General features: G+C 41.1%; 2 protein-coding genes across 13 annotated transcripts in view; both read right to left on the bottom strand.

The window, feature by feature from the left end:
- SHANK2 (SH3 and multiple ankyrin repeat domains 2) overlaps positions 1 to 16,363 on the bottom strand; it is a 310,473-nt gene that overhangs the window by 16,735 nt on the left and 277,375 nt on the right. The window contains exon 20 of one of the 12 annotated variants that reach the window (XM_086472429.1): positions 104 to 163. The exons of the other annotated variants lie outside the window; for them this stretch is intronic. Within the exon in view, the coding sequence (XP_086328555.1) occupies positions 104 to 163 (60 nt within the window). The remainder of the gene's footprint in view (positions 1 to 103; positions 164 to 16,363) is intronic. 12 annotated transcript variants of the gene reach the window in all.
- On the bottom strand, positions 4,824 to 10,262 carry LOC147414600 (uncharacterized). The gene is made up of 2 exons (XM_086472442.1): positions 10,184 to 10,262; positions 4,824 to 5,686 (listed from the first exon to the last, which is right to left on the bottom strand). The coding sequence occupies exons 1-2, from the start codon at positions 10,260 to 10,262 to the stop codon at positions 4,824 to 4,826; spliced, it is 942 nt and encodes a 313-aa protein (XP_086328568.1).

Genomic DNA, 16,363 nt, shown 5'->3' with positions numbered 1-16,363 from the left:
AGGCAACGCTTGAGCATCATAAGTCGTGCAAGCCGAGCACTTTTAATTGCTGCTACATAACATGCATGCTTTAATTTTAAGCCTGCATGCATTTAATGTTTACTTAGTGTGACTCGAAAAACAATCCTCTTCTTCAAACCTTCAAAATGTGAAGGGAGAATATCTATATAGAAATGGAAAGAAGACCTTTAGAAATAATGAATCTGTACAGCACTGTTTCAAATAGAGATAAGCAGACTGTACTTAGTCATCAGAATTTCAGTGATATTTTGGACAATAACAAGTACTCCAGAAGTGCTCTTTTATGCCTATTCTCCTTAAGTAATCACATCCTAATTTAGTCATACTCTTGGACTACTAGATTAGCATTCATAACTGCGTCATCTGTTTAAATGAAACTTTTATATGTATTTTATATTTTAATAACTGGACAGTCTGGGAATGTATTTAGTCGTGGTCAGAAACAGACCAAATAGGCAAAGTCCAAATCTGAACGAGAACTTCAGCATCTGAATTTAGATTTCTGATCTACCACGCATATCTGATGTGATAAAATATAGGGAAAAATTTAATCAAGATCTTCCAAAGCTTAGAGTGTTAGTTTTAGCCCCGTCTCCAACTTTGGTCACAAACCAGGTTCATCAGCATTTAATACATAACGTTATTCCCTCAGACTGAAGACCTCAAAGTACCATATAATCAACTAATTATAGCCTGACAGCTCCTTTATTGCCACTTCTACTAGTATGAAACTAAGGCATGGAGAAATTAAATGACTAGCCTAAGCCAGCAGAATAGTTCGATTTTTGATTCTGTACTAGAATCCAAACTTGAATCATACCAACAGGTTTCCTTACTACTCCTTCCATTGCATCTGCTTTCCTGTATCACATTAAATTAGTGTCTTTTCCTTTGAAGTTTCACCAAAGTAAGGATTAGTTATACAGCCCGAGGTATTTATGTGAGTGAAATACCTTAGCCTGGCTCCTAGGCTTCCACAATGTGAGTCAAAGCAATGTTACTTTTCAGCAATTAGATCCGTCTCCCAGATGATTACTTGCTTCAGGAAACAAGGATAGCTACTTCATTAGGATACTACAGACTTAAAAACTCCCAGGTTTTTGGTGGCCTAGAGATGGTGTTGCTATGCCAAGTATCAGATTTAGGGATTTAAGTTTTACCTCTCACTGGACAGCAGCGCACTCAGGGCTCTGGATATGGATATGGATGGGAATAAGGCAGGAGGAAAAGAGCTTTTGATCCCTCTAAACAGTAGATCTGGCTGATGCAAGGATGATATTTTAAATGGGAGAAGAAGAGAGGGAAGAACTTTTAGCCTTCTGGTTAGGAAGAAGGTTGTCCTAGAAGTGGATATTTCAGTGTCACAGAGGGTCAGGGAGCAGGCAGGAAAGGAAAGGTTGAGCAGAACCAGTAAGCTGAACACTGTTGAAAACTGTCTCACAAGAGTAGTGTTGCTGTTGCTTTTCAATTGAAGTTAGCATTCAATTCTTTTCATTAGTCTGCTTTATTTTTGTGGGTTTTAAATCATCCAGTGGAAGGAGAAAAGGAAAAAAATTCTTAAAATCATCACATGTATTCAAAAATAAAACAAACTTCAAGTCACATTTCATAAGACTTTGTAATACAAATTGAGAACTTCTGAAAGAAAAATATCTGCTCTTCTGCTCAGCAAAAGGCATCAGAAAGCAATGGTGTAACCATGAACATTTGACCTATACAGCAAAAATATGGCTAGACTGTAGAATCGTACTCAGGGGATCTAACACCAAGAGCTTCAACTGGGCAGAGATTTCCTGTTAAGTCTCTCCCACCCTTTTAATCATCCCAGAAGCCAAACAAATGGTCTTTGGGATACAGAAAGAAGGAAGTTTTGGAAACTGAAGCACTAGGTACTCAAAATCTGTAAATAAGAAGTATAAATATACCATGTAAGAACTGATCCCCTTTATTTTCAACAGACACGTGTAACCATATACCCATTCAGACAACAAAAAGCTACAGGGAAAGAGGGATGAGGCTATGACAGACACTTGAAAAGCATGAAAATATTTGTTTGGGGATGAAACATACATACCCTCCAACTGCACTGATTTGGCTAGACAAAACTAGAAGTCAGATCCTAATTTTGGATCTGACCAAAATATCAGTTGGTACCAATTCTTAATACCATCTACTATTTCCAGTTGGAAAAAACTTCGGTTTTGTGTCAGTTTATTGCAGGTTTCTTGTCTGTAGACAGGTTCTCAGTCCTTCTCACCCTATAGCTGCTCCCATTCAAGCGGTGCTTTGTGCCTCGCCAAGTCTAGCTAAAGCACTTAGAAACGGGAGAGGAAAGCAGGTTAAAGCTTAAGATGCTTTGCAAGGAACTCGTTTAGGGGTTCCTCACGTAGTATTTCCAACGGCAGCACTGCAACATCTGCGCAGCTTCTTCTTTTGCTCTACTGCCTTTGATCAGAAAGCAAGGGTAGAGTGGAGGTTGTCATTTTAAAACAAGAAATTTGAAGCTACAGAAGCAGCCAGCACGTGGAACGAGATTTATTCTAAATGGCAGCAGCTACATGGCGGGTCCTGCAGAATACGTCAAAATCTGGCCGCAACTGCACCACGCTTTTGAAGTGAAAGCACTATGTAAAATAAAAACATTCTCACAAACGTTCTACTTAGGCCAAGAAAATTAACTGGCTGAATTGTATTTCGCTTCATTCAAACTCATCCCAAAGAAGTAAGACGTAAGCATATTGGGACAAACTTTCACTTGCCTTTGCCTTTAACTAGGCTGTTCATATCCACAGTACCAGTGTGCAAACCACGTATGCACCAGAAACACGTGTTCAAAAGGCCGCACATACTGGAATAATTGGTGAGGCTTACTAATCGGCTTCTCTCCCAACCTCCTTGTAATCTTAAAACACTCTGCAGCATGCATTTCTCGTACCAATGAGAGGGGAATCTTACAAGCTCGTGTTGGAAACTCTCTGAGGATACCTTTATAAACAGTTTTACCAAAAGAGATATTAAAAAGCCACAGAACTGGGCGCAAAAATTTGCACCCGGTGTGAGGTGTGTCGACAGTGTGGCCGAAGAAGCACGCCTCCAATGGTATTCTTAAAAGGAACGCAGCTGGATGTAGGTGGAAGGGAAGAAATATTCTGCAGTGGAAAAAGCCTACATTGGAGGTTGGCCATGCCAGCTGCATGTCGTCGTCAAACCGGTCGTTTAGCAAAGTACAGCCACAAGCACGCACGCACACACACTTATAAGGGAGCAATTTGTGGCTGACTGGTAGAACAACAAAATATTATCTGCTTTATTCTGAATAACTTCAGCCTCGCAGAAAGACAGGGAAGAAGACTCTATGGCTCACTGGACAGAGAGCGCAGCTCAGTTGTAATCACAGAAGAGGATTTTTAGGCCTACGCTTATTCTCTAGTATCTGCCAGAGGAGGAATTCATCACTGCTTTGCCATATAAACTCTTCTGAACCTTTACGAGAAGTTACAACGGCATGTTGAGAGTCAAACACAGGAGCCATGCTACACCTGTGATTATTAGTTACCACCGCTCAAGGGGCTCCTGGTAACAGCATCCTTTCGGAGAACTGTCAGGGATACCACATGTATAAGCCAGTCTGATGCCTCTGCATGCATATAGCAATTTGAGTGCCACTATATTAAATTCCCCCGAGAGAGGCAGCACCAACAGATATAAAAGAATTTATTGCAAAGTGCGTTTCCATCTGCCCTGCGGGTTACCAATCGCACCCGTGCTCTGCTCAGGGTGCCAGCCCTCAGGAAATTAGATGGCCTAAAGGCACAGAAAGTAGTTGCATTTTATCAACGTGTAGGTCGTCTCTGATGAAAAGCTCTTAATCACAGACATAGCGCAGTACCCAACAGCATGTGATGACTTTTACATTCTCAAGAGGTCTGGCTGCTAGGCAAGTTGCTTTTTTTCTTTTTCTTAAATAATTAATATCTGTGATAATTACAGGGGACAGTCTCCTCCTAATAGATTTGTTGCAGGAGATGGCTCTTATCCCCATAGAACACGTTGCTTAGTGACTCCTGTTTCAAATCCCCAGACTCTCTCAGAGGAAAAATTATAATGCTGCCCATCAAGCCACCAGATCCATCGTAAAAGGAACTTTGAAAATGAGAGTCAGGTGCCTAGATAGATCTGGTGGCACATCACTATACAGGCCCCAAAAGATAAATATGAGGTATGATCCTGGCAACATTACTTATTGTACGACATAGCCAAGACATGTGGATTAGCTCCACCGAGGGTCTTAGAAAGTGAGCTTGTCAGACCCACAGAGGATAAGAATGATCATGATCCGGTACAGGCTAACCCCAACACCTCAGGCTGGCATGCCAGAAACACCAGGCAAAGACTGATCGAACACAGTTTTGGAGGCGAGTATTGCCAAGACCTCTATACTTACCACCAAGTCCAGGATGCTTGCTCAGAGGGGATGGGACAATGGAGAAAGAAAACTCAAAAAACAGCTGCCTCAAGAAATGACTTGTATTTGTAAGAAAAGCAATGAATGCCTGGCACAGAGTAAAAAAATGCTCGTATGAAGTTAAAGTGAAAGAACAGAGGCAAATGTTCTTCAAATACCAGCAGCACACATTGTTAACAGTGCAAATATAAACTACAAAATGTTAGACTAATCTAGTCAGCCAGAATACAATGTTAGCCAATGTAGGAAATGGTTGAATTCTGCCACTGATGGCCTTATGGCTAAGAATTAAAAGGACAGGCACATTAAAAAAAACCCTAAAAATCCTATGGTGTGGTTATTTTTTCTTCCCTCCCCCTTTTGCCTGGCGTGTAGGCATGGGCAACGAGGCCCTCTCGGTTATGGCTCTCTGCAGCCGGCCACTGCGACAAGGCAGCGTGGCCTGCGGTGGTTCTCGAGAGTCGCTCGTCCCTTCGGCCCCTGGTAAGCACACAGTGGAGGATGCCACTGCGTCCTCACCAGTCCATGTCGAGGCGCAAGTTAACTCAACATGGGGGGTGGCTCTTTGGGAGATGCGTGTTTCAAGGACCTGCGTCCTCGGCTGCTTGAGGAAAGCTAAAATCTCTGACAGGTAGTTATGGATGGCTCTTGTGGAGGTAGCCACAATGCCCAGCTGCAGCTCCATACGGCCCATGGACTGCGACATGAGACCCATGGACTGTGCATGCTCCCTCTTGATATTTTCCAGCAGCTGCACAATCCTACTGTTGGTTTCCATCAACAGCTTCTCTCCCTCTGTTAGCTGGGGCTGCCCTCTCCAACCCCGATCCCTAGGGACAGGCTCAACACCGCAGCGCTCTTCATTCATTTCATCATTTCCCTCCTCCTCCTCAGGAGAGTCACTTTCAAACTGAGGAGTCCTACTGAGTGACTGATCCCCAGGAGACTGTATGTCCATGGTACACTCCGGAGTCCGCGCTGGCGTTTGAAATCCCTCAAAATCCTCCCCAACGTTGCTGTGCGTTTCAGACGAGGACAACGGCCACTGCCAGCTCTCTGTGGTCCTGGCCGGCGAGTCTTCGTCAGAAGCAGGCACCGAGGATTCCTGTTCTTCGGCCGGCGTGGACGGCGAGCTCCCTCGGTGACGGCCGGCTTGCCCCGAGGATCCAGGAACCTCCCCATCTTGTTCCCCAGTGACATCTGGCAATCAAATAGAGGAGCAACAACCACTGTATCTGAGGCCAGGCAGATGGAGGTATCTACATGCATTGGACAACACATAGAAAGAAGCCAGTTGGGAAGCCAGAGTGTATGTGTTTGGGCAAACGGAAGGGCGGACTAAAGTTTAGTGACTGCATTGGGCACGTGGCAGTTGAAGTTATCAACCGCTTTTGGTACAAATGCACACTGTCCTGTACCCATAACACACACAGCCATGCTGCATCCCAAGGCAGGAACTACCAATTCACCTCATCGTGACTGTGACAGGAAATGTCAGTGAACCTATCAAAAAGCTCACCTATGCACTGCAGTGGTGTCAGTCAGAAATCCCTGGGACGAGCTCAGGGCCAAGTGTCCAATTGAGCTTCCTGGGGTGCCAGATGTGCTCCACCACTGGCTGAGGGCAGCCCTTTGTTGTTCTGAAGCACTGCTGGCTATCTTCGCTTTTGTCCGACGTCTCACGTCACCCCCACCCCCAGTGAGCTCTCTCCCAAATCACTGCTGCAGCGCGAGGGTGGCCGTCCACAGCACTCATCCCGCGAGCAATGCCCTCCCCAAGATTTGCCGGATTTCTCTTGGTCTTTTCTCCAAACAGTAGGTAACGCTAGCTGAGGGCATTGCTCGCCAGGATCTCATCGTCTTCTGAGAATAAACTTACTTTTGCCCTCCCCTGGCTACCTCTTCCCTTGCCTGAGGGCACATGGTGGAAATCTGGGTGCAAGTGCTTCCCTGTGGCAGCTTAGTGTGCAAAGAAGCATCGTTACAGGTGTTAATGAGGAGGATATTATGCAGGTGCTTACTCTAAATCCTCCCCTACATGAAATGCACTCCCAAAGGCTAGAAACGGCTAAGCTTTTTGCACCCACAGCAATCACTGGCTCACAGTAGAGCACGATCTGCCCAGCACCATTCTTGATTACGTGGAGTCAGCGGCCGTAACTCTCACCCTTTCCATGCTTCAGATAAAAAAAAATGGAGTCCACTTTGGGTTTTTTTGGGGGGGGACAATTTGGTCATCAGAAATTAATCTGGGGCGGTCTGGCTCAAACGTTGCAGTATGGTAGCCCAAAGAGCCTGCATTCCTCACACTCAGGCAAGGGACCCACGAGAGAAGCGCTGCTGTCAGTAAGACTGTGACCTGAACAGCAGCGGCTGACTGTTGCCAGTGGGCTGGCTGTGCTGCTCACGCTACAGTGGACTGAATGCCAGATCAGTGGCAGACCTACTCTCTGGCATCCCAGTCCTGAAACATGTTATTCTTTGAGGATTAATTTCTGCTCTTTGCCATACTTTATATGCTGCCCTTCAGACCTCAATTTGAAGCTGTAAGCTTACATCTGAAGGTGTTGCTGAGGTCATGCTAAATAATACTTCTGGTTCTGTTTCTGAATCAGGGTTTTTCTTTGTTTGATTTTTTTTTTTTTTTAATTTTATATGGTTTGAAATGAAAGCTCCTTCTGACAGACCCAAGGATCCCTCCTCCTCCTATATATCAGCCCCTGTCTATCCTAACGTGGCACTAATTTTTTCTACACCCAAGTGCCTCCAATATTATACTGCTCTAAAGGGGATTCTGTGTGGCTTAAAATAATTATGATTTTTTAAATGCTAAAATAATGGATTTTTTGGGTGCATTTAGCATATTCACTACTTCAGAGTATTCACATTCAAAGTATTCACATTCTCTCTGTGTCTGGCTGGACTGTCCAGTTGCATGTTTTATGGAAAGTGAGGATGAGATCGTATTTGTAAAAAGGCATGAGCTCCTTATGAAAATGAATTTTAGGGACAAACTGTCATGCAATCATTGGCTCTTCCACTCCATGGAGATTTGAAAGGGACTGTATATCAACCTAACTGTAATAACTGCTTCTTCCTTTCCTTTGCAACTCTTCTCCCCATTTGCCTAATACAGCTGTAGCTGCAATCCTTCATTAACAAATCTCTATTAACAGCTATAGTGTAGGACCATGAAATTACTTCTCAGCATTTTCCTATTTGAGTACACATGAAAAAAAGAACAAAAAACCAGGGGACCTATTTTTACCACACATAGCAAACACACATTTCAGTTAAATTCTATGGAATCGGAGAAAGATAAGGGATCATATATATTCATTCTGGTAGAGCCACTGGTCATACAAAATGTCTTTGTATTTCTTTTGACATGTCATCAGAAAATTCCCCATATTTGAAAACTCTATTTTCCTGACAAGTGTTCTAAACAGAGCCCACTTAGCAACTGGTAAGTAATAGAACCAAACTAAATTAAAAGTCAAAAACTGAAGCAAAACAAAATAAAAAAGCCTCCAAACCCCACATTAATTTATGAATATTTCTGTAAATGGTATCACTGAGTTTAGTTTGTTCAGATTCGGGGGGATCATAACACTTTTGTTATTTGTGCATGTTTACACATTTGCCAGAGGCCTGCGAAGAAAAGTTTCTCTGAAAACGCATAATAAATTTTTGCAAAGTTCCTAATTCTCTATGAAAAGTTACCACTTGCTATCCTCCTCATCAGTATTTTCAGCCTTTCAGAGCTGAAGGAACAGCATCTGGCATAGGTGACCAGTAACACAAATGACAAAGAGTACGAGCAAACAGTCTGTGAAAGCCCATGGGCAGAAAGTTAATTGTGGAAACTACTGGCGAATACTTATGAATAATGAATACATTCACAGGTTTTAGGATAGGTTCGCTAACTTGACTAGCAACGAAAAGGAGGAATATTCATAACTGTTATTAATCGTAACAAAGCGTTCAACAACTCTAGTAACTCCGGTTTCTGGAAGCTTTGTGAAGCATTGACGCGGGGCATGGGGAAACTGAGGGTGCGTTACAGGCACGGCCTTACACAAGCTTTTGTTCGCTACAGAGCAATCATGGGAGAACTGCCTGAAGGTCAATGGCTGACACCACCTTGATGAACGTGTCAGTCTCTGCCCAGTAAATCCATTCCTTGATGACCAAAGGTCGCCCTAAATTCAGACCGGATCTTGGCAAGATGGCTGCACCAGTGGCTAGGCTGGTGCTGTGGAAAAGGTGTGGCAGTTACAGCAGGGGCACTGGAAAACTTGGTTTGGCCAGAAACTGTCCTTATTGGCCAGAGAAGAGGCTGACTGCTTTGAAGAGCTGCTGAGAGTAGGATTAAAGCTGGCTGAAAGAGTTATCTCAACTAACCGCCTTTACCTCCTTTCCTCAGAAATTGGGTGGCTTCCAAAAAAAAAGGAAAAAAAAAAAAATGGGAGAGGGGGCACTAAGGCTGTTCAGTCAGAAGTTGCTATGGACCAAACTATATCAACACGGTTGATCCTACTTGGCTCTTAATTGGCTTTAAAAAAATCTCTCTTTTAAAACGAAGCTTTAAATACAGGGGGTACAAAGAAGCACAGCCAGCTTCCTTAGGTGTGAAGCAAAGGGAAGAGGTCACGTTCTCTGATCTTTCCAGCTGTTTCCACCTCACGCACCACTCCTACAGGCAGCATTTTGCTCACAGTGATATATACGACTTACAGGCAAAATAGGTCACTTAGATCTTATAGATGTCTTTATATTTATACCTAGTGATGGCAGCCAAAAAACTGGCAGTCTCCAAAGTTGTAACCTCACGTCCCTTGCTCTGACAGGGCATGACTCCCATTTTGATCCTTAAATGACCAAGTAAGGGAAGCAGAAAGGAGCATGCATACTGGCTAAAGGAAATAAAAACACCTGGAAGACAGTGACCCAGTGCACTTCAATTTTAGTGTTTGATCACTGTGAGTACTATACAGCTATTTTCAAAAGTCACACGGGACTCACAGGTTTCTGAAGATTATTTTTTGTTTTACTTTGCCGATTCTGTTGTATTTAAGGAAAAAATGAGATCTGTCGTTAAAGCGGTCCATGTAATAGTAACTAGAGAACCTTCACCAAAGTCCTGGCTATCTTCCTTTCTTTCCTGTTAGACAGGTCCTCTGTTTCTGCAGCGAAGACCGTAGCTGGCTGCCTGTATGGGTGTTTGCACTGGGCTGATACAGAGCTTGCTCTGATGTGGTGGTAGGTCAGCAATTGCTCCTGGTGACCACAGGAGAACTGCTCCGTCTTTTGTGCCTGCAGGGGTGATCTGTGGTTTGCCCGATCCTGTCCTGAACATGCTGATTAGAAGCCAAGACTATTCCAGCCTCTAGGTTCATGAATATGTCCGTCATTTTGAAGCACTGCTATACCGTGCTGTTTCTTTGCACCACAACATTCATTATCAGTAAAGTCCTTTAAGTTTGTTATTACACATACTTAGGATTGTAGCAATTATTGGGTTGAGATACACAGAGAACTGAACAGTCGATTCAGCTGTAGGGATAGAGGACTGAGACAGAGGCCAAGAACAGAGCAGGGCTTTGGATATAGACAAACTTTAGAGACATCAGAGGTATTTCTTTAACTTTCGTTCACTGAAGAACATTTGAGATTTATGCCTGTGTTGTGCCTTACCTGCCACTTGGACTGGCAGTTGATCCCTCCCCTGAGATGTGCTGCTCTTTAAGAATCCCTCCTTTTGAAATCCCACCATTTCTGTTTCACCTCTGCTACTGGATCGTTGCCTTTTCCATTATCTTTCCTTTTCAGATTCCCCACCAGTAGAGCTGGACGTGAGGGGTGGGGTACCGTCTTCCTGCTGACAGGTAGGTGGAGATGTTCCTTGGCCACAACAAGTGGGCCAGGAGCTCAACAACAGCGGTAACACAGTTGGGGAGCTTCCTGGGACCTGCCTCTGCTGCTCTGGACCTGGGCCTCTGCCTGTATCTGCATCATGCCTCCTGGGGTGGGTGCATTTTTCAAACTGCTTAGGTACCAAGGTGATAGATGCCTTGTAAATACCTAAGATAGATACAGACAGAAACTGTACCAGGCGCAATCAGTTATGCAAAACTTCATACAATGCCAATTGCACCTATATGCTGTAGTATCACCCACCTTTTCTAGCATCTGCAGTCAACCACAGTCAAATATTTGGCACATGTATTTTTCCTTTTGAAAAGTGATGGGAACACAGGACATTCATTCTTCCTTGGTGTCAACAGGTCTAGGTACATAGGCCTTAATGTCAGGTACTGCATATGCACGTATTTTTTCCACCGCCTTCCCTAAATACGAGTTGGCAAGTTTAGTTTAATTTCATTAGCCGATAAAATTTGTTTCCTTGTCAATAATCTGCAAAGATCAGTTACATAAGCAGTACTAAAACTAAAGGGGTAGTCTTCCAGTGTGCATATTAAAAATGCATAGAGATTCGTTTAAACTACTTAAAAATATGGCCGTAGTGTTGCTTTTATCTTACGGGTTAATTTTCTAAATTTCTTTATTTTTAACGATAAGTAGCTTGTTTTTAGCATAAAGACCAGGAGTGATTATGCATATAATTATAAAAACTCAAGCATCTAAAGCAAGTAGGTGCACTTATTTACGCTGTATTCCTTTTAGATTTTTGTCACTTCCCATATATATGCAAGAGATCTTGCCCTGCTTAGTTTGTAAAAGAGTAGCTGGGAAGTAACGGGATAAATATTTCAGGTGAATGTCTGTGGGTGGGGGGAACACTGCAAAGGACAATTTGGGCCAACAGTATGTGTGGGACCCTAACCAACGCTTTCAAAGCAGAAGACGAACAAAATTCTAGGACAGCTTTCCAATAGGGGTGGTAGCAGAAAGCTGAGAACCTACTGATTTCAAAAGAAAGCTTGATCGGACTCTAGAAGTTCATATGATAACGCTGCTTGTCACAGAAGCAATTGTACCTGATGAATAGATCTCTAGTGCCTCTGAGGAAAACCAGGTGTCTCCTCTTTGCAGGTGGTTAAAAATGGATCTCCATTATATTAGCTACGCCTGCTGAAAACTAATGTCTTTCTTTTTGGCTATTCAAATAGGAATAGATGTATAAAAATTTGACAAAGACGAAAAGTACGTAAAGTATAACTAGGCCTTCAACACACTGCTAAGAATTTAAAGACTAACCTTAGCTAAAGCATTCAGAGTGAGAACATTAAAGGTTAAGATTTAAATCCAAATTTGCTGTTTACGATCATGTTTAGAGGAAAGAAACAAGTTCAGCCTACAGTTATGTCATGTAAATGTAGAGTTAAAAAGTATACAGAAATGCAATGATCTGAGTTTTCACTTAGACAATTAGGCTAATCCTCATAAATCTGCCACCACGAGCACATTTTAATCTGGAATTAACTTCTTCCAGCCCCACCCCAAATGAACAATTTGCAGGATTGTGCTTAATTCACAATGCCAAAATCACATATTTACCATACTGCAAACAACAGGCAGAGAATATTACTTTAGCAGTTAGCATAATGAGGAAATAACAAAAGTGCTTTGCAATACAGTCAAAAACATAAGCCATTTGAAACACTTTCCTACTATGAAAATTGAGTAAAAATAGTTCTTTGTTCTCTGGGATACCATAAACTCTACAAAGTACACTAAAATCCAAAAAAAGGAAAATTATGTAAAATAAGTCAGTAAAACACAAAAACTGTTTGGTGAGTAAAATTAATCATTTAACATCGATTATCTATAAATACCATTACATGATCTATGAAAATGATTTGTATGTATCCACAATAAAGAACTATCAAAACTTTCTTGAAAGAAAGTCTTATTTGTGTTTCTAGGGCTGAAAATACCTTCACATTAGTACATAAACGTCACATTTACATATTATAATCACACCATCAAAAGTAATTTTAAGGAAGGCAGAAAACTGATATGTTCAAAGTCTTTCTATCGATACAATTTTCAAGTACCAGCTCTTTAACAGTATGTTCAATTAATGAAATAATTATACAGGCATTTAAAAGGCACCTGCAATCCTGAAGCCTTACAATTCAGCCTACCTTGAAAGAGGAATGGTCATTGTCTAACAGTGGTTTCTGTTTAAGAACAAAAACAAAGCAGAGAATATAGTCAATACCCACTCCTACCCTGCAAGCCAGGTGGAATTTAAGTGGCAATTTGATGTTCTGTTTAAGAGACAGCATTTGAAAATTTGGCCTAGTCACAAAAGAAAGACAATCAACCGAAAGAAACCAAAAAGAAAGGTGGAGGACCTAAGGCACTTGCAGCCTTCTCTGTTCTTACACTTACTCTCACACTTCCACACCGAGGGGAAAAACCAAACAAACTATGATGAATTATCTAAAAGCATTTATTTTTAATTATATTAGAAATTAATTAACATGGGTATATGAACATTTGAAGAAAAAAAAGAGAAATAGCAGCAAAGGGAGTTTTGAGATGAGGGAGATAAGTCCTTCATCTCCCTGGCTCCTGAAAAAGAGAGAGAACACATTAAAAGTGTTGAAAAAGTTTTCCACTGCCCTAACAGTACCATGTTGGGAAACACATGCAATTTTTACTGTTCCTCAAGTGCTCATGATTTTGAATATGTGGTTAGATATTCAATTAATAGTATCTGAGTATAGCAAGTGACACTCACATATGCCAACGTATTTATTTAGTCTGATTCCAAACGCTACAAAACCCACATTTTCTTTAACACTTACAATTCCTTTTCCAACTTCTTTTATACCATTGTCTTGTTTGGCTGATGCAGAAAGGTTTTGAAAACCTTTTCAATTACTGCCCTGTGGTAAAGAAAAACAAGTATCATGAAAGGGCGCTACATAGTCGAGAACAAGCTGATAAATTCAAAATAATACTAGGATAAATGAGGAGAACGCCCACACAGAGACTCAACTGACCTCTGCTTGGGATTCCCAGTGTTTTCAAAATATTAGTTAAAGCTGCCCACCTCACACAACAGAAACTCTGGTTTGAAGAAGTGTTCAGTACTGAGAGGTATCTGTCAATTTAAGATTCTGTGCCAAAAGTTGCTAATCAGCACCTCGCCAGCTAGGTGTCATTTTTTTTTTTTGTCCAGTGGAAAACAGAGGGTTAGCATTGTTCTCCTTGAAACACGCCAATTTTCAATACTTTTCTCTTATAAAGTCTTTTAAAAGCACATATGTCATAGGCATGGTCCTAATCCTATACCTTCCTACAGTGCTGTGGACTCCCCACAAGTCACACTACAAGTCATAAAACCTGTAACCTTGCTACATCAACAAAAAATGTTGATATTTTTTCACATATATACTTCACAATTTCCATCCAGAGTCACTGCTTTATGCTTGTGAAAAATGACAACCTGACGACAACCTTTATCTTATTATTATATTGCTATCTCATTAGAATTTCAAATATGTAATGCAAATCAATTACTTACAAGGATACCCTTCAAGAATTCTTCATTAAGCCTGATGCCTTTTGCTCTTCTCTTCTAAAATACAGTGTCTGGTGAAGATCAGAACACCTTCTTCCTGCATAGAAGCACTGCAGATGCTGGAAACTACCAAAGGAGTCGATGTTGTGAGTGCTCTAAAAGTTGCTTTGATGGTATTTTCATTGTTTCCTGCAGACAAATCTCCATCATCAACTCCACCACAGTGAAATAAAAAAATGATTTTTGAACCCAGACGTCTTTGTGAGCAGTTTCTTCAAACATAACATGACACTGTAAACTAATCCACTGTTTGGCATTCATTTATATGTATTTGCTCTGCAATTTCATTGTTTCAGATGCCATTAGAATGTGTCACCTTTGAAACAATGGACAACAGGAATGGGATGAAGTGTGAATGCTTATTGCAGACAGAGCTAATAATATTTCTTTTGAATGCCATCAACTGATATTTTTCTATTCAAATGCCACTAAGACTTGATGCCAGGTAACAATATTCTGTGTTGATGATATCACAGTGATTCTGTATCTGAGAGGTGGTACTAGCATCTAAACTGTTCAAAGCAGGAAAATCCTACATTTGTATTTGGTTCTGTAGCCCACATCAAAACCCAAAGATCAGTATCAACACATACAGAGGGATTATTTCATATCGATCACCATATCAACTCTAAGAACAAATAACCCACCATCCCTAGCTCACAACTGACGCTTCTGTAATGCTGTCCAAGTAATATTTATTAATGCAGAAGAAGTATTTATCTTGTCATTCTTATTTCACAATGAAAATTTAGCCTGCTCTATTCTTCGTTTTATAGTTTCTCTTAGAGGATATTTATATTAGGTTTTTAAAATTAAACACTGTCCAATTTGGCTTTCACTGAAAATCCCAATAACTCACTAAATCAAACCCATTTTCTGGCAGTAAAAAAAGCTTAGGAGCACAAAAATTTTAAATCATGTATCTAGACATTTACAGATCTTAGTTTATGGATGTGTTCCTTAAGTACCGTATCATTTTAACATTCTCCATACACAAGAAGGTATCAACAAACAAGTTGAAACAAAAAACGGAGAAAAACTCCTTTAAAAACAAGCTTTTCATGAGCCACGTAAACTTTCTATGAACAGAGTTAAATTTATTATTTTAAAATACTGATTTTTAAACTCTAAGGATACCTATTTTCTGTAGTGATAACAAAAATTATCACCAAAAATTTTTCTTGTAGTGTTTTATTTTTAAAGTATTTTTAAATCTTCGTTTTAATTTGCTGCAGGAATATTTTGGTTATTCTTCAGTATTAATGGGCTAACTACACATTACCTGGAATTATATTTTAAGTACTGCCTCCAAAAAATTGCTGCCACAACTAACTGTTAGTGTACATGTTGCCATAACTTACTCATCCAACAATTCTCGGAAACCTGCAAGTCACAAAAGAAAAAAGAACTCTTTCCCCTCCCCAATATTCCACGAAATCCAGAAAGTAGTTTCACTATTGAAAACACATCCCCTCCAAACATACTTTTTGAAGCTGCATGCTACTTCTCTGAGTCAGGCAACTACTGTAAGCAGAAAGTCAGTGGCACAGATGAAGTAGAGTTTACACTTTAGTAATTCGTGCTATGAAACTGCAGTGAAACAATAATACTGCCCACGCCATACTGCTGCGAACCTAAAGATTTTACCTCTCTCTTTAGACACAAACATCTTATCTCCTATCCCGAATATAAAAAATACAGCCTATGTCCTTCCCTTCTCTTATCCTCGCAGTGAACAAGAACCCCTCTCAAAAGACAACCATCCAAACCAGGCAAACAGAACCACGAAAGCCATTATTCTCATCTTAATGTCTCCCTCACCTATGACCCAGAAAACTGGTTTTTTTCTTGACAGAAGACTCTACAATAACAACATAAAGGTTTTTTATATGCTGCCAAAACATATTGTTCAGAAAAATACCAGTAGCAATGGGGTTTATTCTGTCATAGTCTCTGAATGGAGAATGGAAAATATCACTAGCTGGAACCTCTGTTAGCGACCTGAAAGGAGGTCGGGAAAGAGCAGAAAAATAGAGTGGAAAATAACCCAATTTTGTCCTGTTTCATGTTAAAAAGCAAAAGCTTCCCTGTTGAGAGAGGACACTGCCTACAGCCTAGCTTTCCTTTCTGTGACACTGAACCTTGTCAAAAAGGAGGCTGCAGACCCTTTTCCCAGCTACCACCCAGGGGCTCAGGGGGGTCTGAGATGCCTCCTTGGGCTAGATGCCATGAAAACGTGTAAATGACACGGTCCCTGCTCAGGAGAGCTTACAATCTAAGAAAGCAAAATGACATATAGGAATATGGAAAAATACAGC

Source organism: Leptosomus discolor, chromosome 12 (genome assembly GCF_034619465.1).
Source record: "Leptosomus discolor isolate bLepDis1 chromosome 12, bLepDis1.hap2, whole genome shotgun sequence".
NCBI classification, from domain to species: Eukaryota; Metazoa; Chordata; class Aves; order Leptosomiformes; family Leptosomidae; genus Leptosomus; species Leptosomus discolor.
This window is presented reverse-complemented; position numbering and strand designations above follow the sequence as displayed.